A 10,453-nucleotide genomic window follows, 5' to 3' on the forward strand; every position below is an offset into this window, starting at 1 on the left:
CTTTCCTCTAGACAAGGCGGACTTGGAGAATCATCTTCCCAACTTACTTCACACGTTCATGCCTTAGTTTATTTTCAGGTTAATTTTGCTTGACCTTGAGTAGGAGTTTAACTAACTCCTGCCAAGAGTTAATTAACCATTGGTAGAAGTTTACCTAGTGTCAGACATTTTTGCTTGATCATGAGGTGGACCTTGAAGACTGTCAGGCATCCTTGTGTATGAATGAGCTTAACCTCTAGTAGGAGTTTGATTCACCACTGCCATGAGTTAGGTGTCAGACATTTTTACTTGGACAACTTCCTTATGTCTTGGCGAACCTTGATCATGCTTGGATATCTTCAATGCTTGACATTCTTCGGCAAACTTGACTGATCATCTGCCATTTTCATTTCTTCAACTTAAGCAAAATTTTCAATGTGTCATCTCTCAATGTTACCTTTATACTTGATCTGCAGTTTATCTTGAATGAAACCCTAATTAGGGTTTCCACTTTGCTTTTTGCACTTGGAGACCTAATTTTCGAAATCTAAGAACATGGGCACTGATAATATGGCTGATCTTCTGGAATAAAACCCTAATTAGGATTTGCATTTTGCTTTTTACCTTGAAAGACAATTCTTCAATTCTGAGAACTTGTGTAGTAATAATTTGGTATGAAGCTCAAAACCCTAATCTCGAAAAAAAGCAAACCCTTGCTTTTTACACTTGAAGGCAAAATTTCTCGAATCTGAAGACATGGGCAGGACTGATATCAAGAACAAAAGAACAAAACCCTAATCTCAGAAAAAAATAAAATTGGAAGCCCTGCTTTTTATATCTAGATACAAGATTTTCAAATTTGGACAATATGGGCAGTAGAAATGACTCAAAGCAATTGTGATCCTCCTCCTTCAGACCTTCTAAGCACTTTGACAACATTCATACATGATTTCTCAACTTGGCTCGTGTTGACCTCAAAAACTCAAACTCAAAACTCTCTCCGAAAATGGACTTGTGAAACTGCAGAGTTAGGACAAAAAACCCTAAAAAGTGAAAAACAGGGTGTCCCCATCTGTGATGGGGCGATGTGTGAAATAGGTCACAGAGTCACAACACACCTGCACTCTGATTTCTAATAATTGATTGTGCAAGAAGGCTATATTGAAATCAGATTTTTTCTGAAGCTTTGAGTAATTTGAGTGGTATTGTTTCTGGAGTTGATGTTATGAAAATTTACTTGGAATCATAGTTTGAAACTGGTTAATCAGTTTGGAAAAGCCCTATGGGTCATAACAGTGGTGACATAGCTTTCTTGTTAGCTTGCGATGATGCAGATTAATGAGCTTGAGTAACAGAGAAATAAGTTATTATCGAATTGAGGAGGAGGCAGTCATGGGTGACAGAGATGAAGAGAGCACTTAGAAATTTCTTAGGGAAAACAAAGAGTTTCAATCTTCCATGAGAGATTCTATGGCAGAGATGATTCAACTCCTAAGAGTCATGAATCAACAATTGAGTTCTGGAAGGCCTAATTGAAATGGTGCTGAAGGAAGTAATTCAGTGAATGATAGGAGTTCAATTAACTTAAATGGTTAAGCCCAAAGACATTCAAAGCCAATCTTTTTGGAAAGAGCAGAGACAGAACCCTTGGAAGAACAGCCTATACATCCATGCTAGTAGGATGAAATGGCAAGGTATGATGTTGAATGTAATGTCCTTAATCCAGCCATTTGACGTGACCTCTTTTGTTGAATATTATGAGATGAAAACAAGAAATGGGCATAGGAGAAGGTATGAGGAGCAGACCCATTAGGATACCCAACAATGTTTGCAAAGTTCAATATACTCACATATGATGGATCTGACATTTGTTCAGCCGCAATAGTTAGATATTCAGCTTGATCCACATGTTTGAAGAAGAAGCCATTAAGTTTGCTACTTACACTTGAATGGTGTAGCTCACGAGTGGTGGTACCACAACATGGTGACATGGGGGCATGATTCCATTACCACCTTGGAGGAATTCAGTCAGAGGTTGATAGAGATGTTCGATTGGAAATATCTAGAGATTTACTTTAGAGAGTTAGCTCAATTGAAATAGGAAGAATCACTTGAGCATTATGTAGCAATGTTTTGGAGGCTTTCAGTGATGGTTTCAAATGTGACAGAGATGAGACTTTGTAGAACTTGATGATTCACTTAGGGGGTTGGTGAGAGCATTAGAGCCAGGACCTTTACAGGAGGCCATCAAGAGAGCTTTGAGCTTGGAGGATTCAGTGGCTATATATATAGTCAACCACAAGCCATTTTCAATAGTGCAGGATAAGAAAACCATCCAAAAAGATGCTCGTCCACTGATGGTACTATCATTAAAACCAAGCAAGATTATAGAAACAAATAATATGCTTTGAAGGAAGTTGTGCTTTTTGTGTAGAGAGCCATGTGTGCTGGGACATTGATGCTTGGGGAGGGGACAAATATGCTACATAGAGGTTCTTCTCGTGGAGGATTTAGAGACAAGAGCCAAGCTTGAGGCGATGATAGAGTTTGAAAGTAAAGAAGAAGAGATCATAGGAAGCACTTGCATTACTCTTTTCGGTGCACCCAAGTACCAAGCTTTAGGAGTACAGGGAATCTTGCAAGATCACCAAGTTATTATGTTGATTGATAGTGGGGCCATTCTTAATTTTATAGATGTGAATTTGGTTGCTAGGAAGGGTTTGGATGCAGAAAATTTTGATGGGTTTAATGTATTGTTTTCAGACAGCCACATTATTCCTTGTAAGGGATGGATTCAATTTAAGGATGATTTCTACGTTGTAAGACTGAGTGAAACAATAGACAGCCACATTAGTCCTTGTAAGGGATGGATTCAATTTAAGGATGATTTCTATGTTGTAAGACTGAGTGAAACAATCATGGTCATGGGCGTGCAGTGCTTGCACTCACTTGGAGGAGTTACTCAAACTATTAAACAATGGAGTTCAAGTTCAAAGTGGATGGGAGGGAATGCGTCTTGGGGACACGTTTCCTGGGTAAAACCAGGTTGCTCCTGAAACAGAAATGTCTTGGGGTTAGGGGGGATGGGCCCTCATGTATTAACTATTAAGTTACATCATGTATATAAATTTATGACTTTCAACTCTCAATTCAATTCAATTGCTATGTATATTTTATATGATGAATGATTTATCAATGTTATCATATGAATGTTTGAAATTTTCCCTATTTTTTATATAGCTGTACCCTTTGTCCCCAAAAATGGCAAAAATAAATCCGTCCCAAAATCCTGTCCTCCTGCACCCTCCCCTCCCCCCCCCCGCCATCTTGGAAACTTGTGGTAACATAGGAGGGAAGTAATACTCCAAGGTATTACAGATAGAGTCTCAAGCACAACTGAAATAAAAGGAATGGGAATTATTTTTCAGGAAAACCAAGCCCCTCAGTGCATGCAGAGTTGGAGACATTCAAGGAATACCTTAAAGGGAAGATAACTCATCATGATAATATTTAGTTTGTCTTGGAGGCCCTCACTATCACTCTCCTAAGGCAGTTACCAAATAAGATGTTTGTCAAATGGGAATTTATTGTTGGCAGTCACTAGCTAAATATGATTTGGACAAGTTTGGTGGTAAGATACATGAACCCAAGGTCATTGTGAAAATTGTTTTTAATGTTAGATCCACTGCTTTCAAGATGTCCGACCATTACAATTCACTATTAACAGAGGAACAGATATTTTCCATCATAAGGTTCCAGATTTTGATGGGTTTCAGAAGTGGGCTGTCTTTTTTTGGGAGAGTTTTAAGTCTGCATATGGCTGCCTATTGCCTTTACATTGATCCTATGGCGAATTTTTGTATGATCATATTTGCTGCTGTTGCATTATTTTGATGGTGTGGATTTTGATGTTTCTAGGCATAAATTGTAGTAGATTGATGCACTGTGAGAAGATTTCCTTGCATGGAAATGCTGGTGGAAGGTTTTCATTATGCATGACACTTATTCCAGCCATCCTAGCACTGATTTGGATGGGACTCTGAGTGAGTTGTGGTGATTTATTTCCAGCGTATTGTCATGAAGCACAGCTAGGTATGTGAGATCCTTCACCACATAAGAAGAACAAGTGGGCATAGCAGCTAGTAAACATGGTAGATGGATTCACAGAGCGCAACAACTTATTAGTCATGAAGGAGCGAGGCATAATATCAGGCAGGTCAAAGATACATTTTATGGGATAGCTCATGGAGACAATTTAAGAAAGAAGAGATTGCATGTTATGACATTGAAGAAGGATACCCCAGAGTTGCCATGTCTCCATGGAAGAAAGATCATTTAGTGACAGTCACAAAATATCTTAGAGGTAAGATGCTTGATTATAATGGTGTTTGGATGGTGTTACCAAAGAGAATAAATGTTGAATGGAACTTGTGCATTGAGGATCTTAATTTTGTCATGGCTGGAATGAACATGGGTTGCATTAGACACAAGCCAAGGGTAACTTTCCTTGCAGCCGGAGAAGAGTTTTCTATCACATATGGGAGGAGTTTACAATCCATAATCAGTGATCATAAGGTGTTCACAGATGATATAGGATGGTTTCCAGCATTAACTCTTATTCAAATAAAAAAGGTGCAATGTTAGAGTGATGGTATGATGATTCCACTCATATGTTCTTCCCTCATGTGGCAGCTTACATTCATGAAGTTGTTCAGCCTGCTCCCATTTAGATCTTTTTGTGGTCAGAAATGTTAAAAGAGCTTGTCAACAAACATGTCTGCCTATGTTATCATTCCAGATTCACTCTAGAAACACTACATAAGCACCAGAATCAGTCTAGTTTGTCAGGAGAAACTTAGAAGAATTTCCGGTGGGAAAATTACTTACCCAGTTGAATCTGTAGCAAATCAAACCAGGGTCTGATTCAAGGATGTTTTGTACCTGGAATTGGCCTGTATATGTGCTTATTTGGTAATGAAGAAGCTAAAATGAAGATAAAGAAATAAATCCTCTGGAAAGCTAGAATAAATCTTTTTGTAAAAAAGGTTGGAAATAATAAACTCCAGAGAATAGTGTTACAAAAACTAGTTCAAATCAATAGTTTAAAAAAAGAATTCAAATATAACCTTGCATTCATCATATGTTGCAAATCCATTTCACGGCTAGAACAATAAACCTGCAATTCAAAATTTTGTATCAAACCCTATGCATTATGCACAGACTGAAAAAATGGTCACTGTTCAGGGGAAGGGTTTGATTTGTTAGGCAAGTGTTTGCATGGTACACTTTAGAAAGGTCAAACATTTTTTATTGCAAATATTGTATATATTTGATGAATGGGACAAGTTTATACATTAAAGCCTTGGGGTTTTCATAGCAAAGCTGCAGATTCAAATCATTAGGAGACATGATAACGAGTTCAAAATGGTTAAAACACCGTGAATATTCTCATAAACAAAATCTTAAATATATACATATTTACAGTCTAAAAAGAGGAATTAAGATCAAAATATCACATATTATGCATATGCATAAAAAAGTGAGCACTACAGTTAGATCAAATTACATCCAATTGTCAAAAATTTGGGACTGGCGAGCTTTTATAGAAATTATATTTACATGTATTTTATATCCGCTTACAAAAAAGAAATTACAGATATAACATTAAACATCTTTGAAAGAACTATGCTTCACGATACCAATAGGAGATTACTTGTGTGGGAAACTTGATTTAATAATGGCATTGTTGACAAGCATGTTTTTGTGCTTGTCTGTACTTTTTTCAATTGAAATTTCATGCTCTAATTAATGCTCCTTATAATATTAAACTGTGCAAAGGAGAAGGCATTGGATATGAGCCTAAATACATTCAGATTTATAAAATTCTTTTCACTCTCTTATATATTGGAGGTGTTGAATAAAACTATGCATATGAATATCTTCTGAAAATGACTCAGTTTAGGGTTAGGGTGTGTAAAATGTGTGGGAATTGTTGCCTGTTGCTGGAAGCACGCTGCATTATTCTGGAATTGCCCGTGTAAGGTCATGAACTAATCCAAACAAATCCACCCTCAAAAAAATGCCATGGATTATCCCACAAGAAAAACAAAAATCTGATTCTAATTCTGAAATGTATCATACCCAGGTATGTTTATTTGGCCAATTCTGTAACATTTTAATCTGTGCTCCATAGGAAATGTAGGACACAAAATAAAGTAACTTTTAAATATATGCAGGTAACAATATTTAATATTATTCTAGTAACAATAAGAATTAAGGCTATGAGTAATATGTATTGGCTGATATTCCAAAAGAAGCACAAATTGTTTCTGACTATATTCAGTTTTTTTTTGCCTGAATTGTTTCTGTAAAAGCAAAGGATGGAATGTTAATTTAATGTAATTTTAAAGACAACTGTTGCAGTTCAGTAGTATCATTGTTATTTAAATGTGTGCTCTTTCTAGGCAGCTTGTAGATTTTATAACAAAATCAAATAGCTCATGAATTTTGATTCTTTCACTTTAGGCTGTAAACTTTTGCTATGCAACCAGTTATCAAATTTGTGATATGCCTTTTAACTTTCAGTTGATCCCATGCTTTGTATCGCAGCTAGAGGTGGCCTGTAATAATCAATTAGAAAGCAATTCCAGCAGTATTGAGGGCAAGGTAGTATTTTCTAATAGATAGTTTTATTCAAATGTTCATTCTTATTAGTGTGGTAGATATGCTCTTTGCTTCTTCCTGAATTATGAAAGATGTCAATCTGTATTTCTTTAAGAAAAATAGGACTTCAACACACTGGTTATCACTATTCTAACACACTGCCTGATGCTGTTTACAGGGTTTGTGGATGATGCAAATGATGAACTGGACTGGAGAACAGACTTGCTGGATAGCAGCTCGTTATCTTTTGCTGGGATTCGAGCTAGAGCTTTATTCTTTTAGTGAATACTGCATGATTTACTGGTAAAGAGTGTGAAATGGCAATGCAATAGCAAATTTTCATAAATATAGGTGGAGGGAAATTTTGTTTTGGTGTTACCAAATATGATCATGATAGTATTTTAATAGCATTGTGATGTATTGGCTTTTAATGGTTGAGGCTTATGCTTGAATCTTATTACAATGCTGGAATTAAATGAAACATTTTAATGGATAGGTTGTACATATTGGATAATTTCTTCAATGTAAACAGTATAAAATCAATTGCTGCTACATCAGAAATCCAAGTTCTCGCTGATTAGTGCATATTGCAGGTATTTGGATCATGTCCTCTTAACACTGTTGCAGTTATCCCAGGAAAGGTTGACTATAGAAAAGGATCAGCAGAGATTGGCTCTAGCTGTTGATGCATGTACAGATAATCTTTCCAAAATACTCTAAATTTATTTCATTGATGTGGGCACTTGATGTGTAATCTTATTTAGCACAAATGCATGTCATGTAGTTTGGCTAGTTTCTTTTAACTCTGGAAATACAGAGATCAATACGGCCCTAAATGGTAATTAGGAAGGGCGTATGCATTTTGCCTGTCATGGTAGAAGATAGCTGCATACAGGATCTCTTCGTGACTATTTTGCCTTGCCTCAGTAGGCTCATAAGGAAGGAATCGCTCTCTGTTGTTATCATCATCAGCCAAAAAGAAGGTGAAGAAGAAACGAGGAAAGGAGGCTGAAAAGGAGATTCATTCGCCTGGTATATTGCTGCAGCAGGCTTGTTCATATCTTGGCAAGGGATTGGCATGGGTATGAACTTAGCGCTTTTTCTAATAAATAGAGTAATAGTTTAATAGTTTAATAGACAGTCTTGGGTATGAACTGAGCGCTTTTTTTAATAAACAGAGTAATAGTTTAATAGTTTTAACAGAGTAATAGTTTAATAGACGGTCTTGTCTTTTGCATATTAAAAAATCTTTTAATAGTTTGTCTTTCTCTCCAACAAAATTTGATGAAATTTTACTATCATGCTTCTCATTTATTCTATTTTCAGATGCTTGCTGCTTTAACCAACGACCACAGATTTGTTGATCGTCCAACGATTTTCAATACTGAACAGGAGGTATGTGAAGAATGCATTCAGCTTTGTTGATTTTCTACTAGGTTTCTCTTATCTTGTGTGTTGTTATTTCTTGTCCCTTCGATTGTTGTAATGGGAAATCCATTTAGATTTTTACATAATAGTTGGGTGCTAGCCATTAGTTTTTGTAGATTTGTTAAATGAGCCATGGTATTGGTGTCATTAAAGTGCACATAATCTAAACTCGTTATAAGGCTGAGTAATTTGTTGACTATTATTTCCAGATATTCATTCAAAATTTTGAATTGTTGCAAAATTCTCGAGTTCCTGAGCCGCTGTCATATTTTCAGTTTAAGCAGTCAACAATGCATGCCAATTTTCTTGTGAGTATTTTTCTCTGTTTGCCATTGTTTATTTCATTTGAATTACTCTTTCTTATGAATAGGATAATCAAAGCTCAAGTTGTACTTATTGTTGCATTGATATAAAATGGTGTGGTTGGTTTCTAGTCTGTGTGAAGACCAGTCTTTAGATTTGGGACTCAGATATTTTTGGCATATTTAGACTTAACAAGTTATTGAAATTCCAGACGCAATTTCGGCAAATGGAGAATTGTTTTGAAGAAGCTCTGAATGTTTTAAAGGAGCTCAGGCATTGTGCTCCTAAGGGTTTGAAAAGGTTTGAAGAAATTCGTCAAATGGAGCATGTTGCAGAGAAAAATAGAATTGCACTGAGTGTCATCCTTGCGGGGAAAGGTGATAGTTTACCCAGGGTGTCTTTTGAATTTTCACAGCATCCATGCTTTCCGGTTGCTGTTATCAAGAGATCTTGATACTTTGAGCATGTTCTAAAGCACATCGTGAGAGTGGTCATTGTAGCTTTTGCATTGGTATAGAATCTATCTAAATGCTTTGAATAATTTGATATCTAGTCAAGGGTGTATTTCTTTGGGTTTTGACTGAATTTTTATAGGGATTTTTATAGAAGGCATTTGATCATCTTGTTTATGCATTGTTTTTTAACTTTTTTGGTATAGTTCCTCGGATGAGGTGCTATCCCAAGTCAAGCTATGGCGCATGCCTTTGCCAATATGCAGTTATGATTTTCTTTTTTAATTTGCTTCCTTGAAGTTGTTACCAGTTTACATATTTAGTCTTTCTATCACCTAAAATATGGTATTTGATTCCAAGATATTCTAGAGTTGACGAGTTAAGGGACACGAGTATTTTGACAACAATTTGAACTTCTTAAATATTTAATTATAAATTTATTGGATATAATTGGTTGACAATTGTTAACTTTGAACCTTCGTTATAGTGAGGTGAATGAATGAATGAAAGATTTTAATGATGTCCACGAGACTAAACAGTCTATGGGACAAGGTATCCAACTTTAATTTCTCTTGAAACTCTGTTCCATGCCGGATCTCCTGCTATTAATCTTAACTAGTAGGCTGGCTGTTTGATTAATCCTATCTTCTTTGAAAAGCTGATGCATGTTGTCAACCTTCTTTTTACTGATTACAAATATCCTCATAAGCCGTGCATTCCATGATGAAATGCCATTCCGTTTCCACTGCTCCCTTATTGCAGAAAATGCAAACTCTTTCTTCCCAAGTTTCTTTGGGCATCTTCCACCTACCGGTTTCACATCTAAGATGATGTGATCCCGTCCTCAATTGTGCAACCAACAACCTGGCTTTCCCTTTAATAGCTGCCCCTAGATATGTTTTTTCACCATGATCTTTTGCTGGGTTAAACTCTTTGATATAGTATGCTTTTTTCCGCCCAATCTGATTTGTCCACATGGCAGTCCTAAATTTATCAATCACATAACTTTTTATTCCATCATTAGTGGTAAGAGATTCTTGCAAATTGACGCCCCACTTGTTCATCCATTTGTTGTTTTGCTTTATCCACGTTTTTTTCCTACGACTTACCACCCCTTCCATAACCATTTTGGGCCAGCGATGGTTATCCATGTTTTCAACCTTCTTTAAATAGCTTATTAGTCGAATTATTGCCGATGCCTCCAATGGGAAAGTTCCTGCTTCAGCCAAAAATGATTTCATATGGGACCGTGGGTTTAACTTTGAGATTGCTGGTTATTAGATGCTTTTGGATTCTTTCTAGTTGTCTCCAACTGCAGTTTTGCATGCTGCTTCCCCACACTTCACAACCATAAAGGACAACCGATGTAACTAGCAAACCAAAAGGAATTTTCTTGGTTTTCCAATCTCAAAGCTCAGCTTTTCTGCACCTATTTTGGAGTAAGTATGAGGCTTTTCAACCTCCTTGTATCCTTTTCGTTCTACAAGTCTCCCAATTGAGCTTATAGTGGAAATCAATCCCAAGATACTTGTATTCTTTTACAATTTCTAGTGGGTTGTCTTCAAAGATAAAGGTAATTTGCTTATCTTTTCTACATAGTGAGAAAATCATGAATTTGGTCTTGGAGA

At 36.4% G+C, this 10,453-nt stretch overlaps 1 protein-coding gene across 3 annotated transcripts in view; it reads left to right on the top strand.

The window, feature by feature from the left end:
- Positions 1-9,110, top strand: part of LOC131075505 (uncharacterized) — a 71,721-nt gene extending 62,611 nt beyond the window's left edge. For all 3 annotated transcript variants that reach the window (XM_058012349.2, XM_058012348.2, XM_058012350.2), the window contains 7 exons: positions 6,589-6,645; positions 6,821-6,945; positions 7,236-7,333; positions 7,615-7,724; positions 7,969-8,037; positions 8,280-8,378; positions 8,585-9,110. In XM_058012349.2, the coding sequence (XP_057868332.2) occupies positions 6,589-6,645; positions 6,821-6,945; positions 7,236-7,333; positions 7,615-7,724; positions 7,969-8,037; positions 8,280-8,378; positions 8,585-8,827 (801 nt within the window). In that variant the 3' untranslated portion in view covers positions 8,828-9,110. The remainder of the gene's footprint in view (positions 1-6,588; positions 6,646-6,820; positions 6,946-7,235; positions 7,334-7,614; positions 7,725-7,968; positions 8,038-8,279; positions 8,379-8,584) is intronic.
- The last annotated feature ends 1,343 nt before the right edge of the window (positions 9,111-10,453 follow it).

Source organism: Cryptomeria japonica, chromosome 5 (assembly GCF_030272615.1).
Source record: "Cryptomeria japonica chromosome 5, Sugi_1.0, whole genome shotgun sequence".
NCBI lineage: Eukaryota > Viridiplantae > Streptophyta > Pinopsida > Cupressales > Cupressaceae > Cryptomeria > Cryptomeria japonica.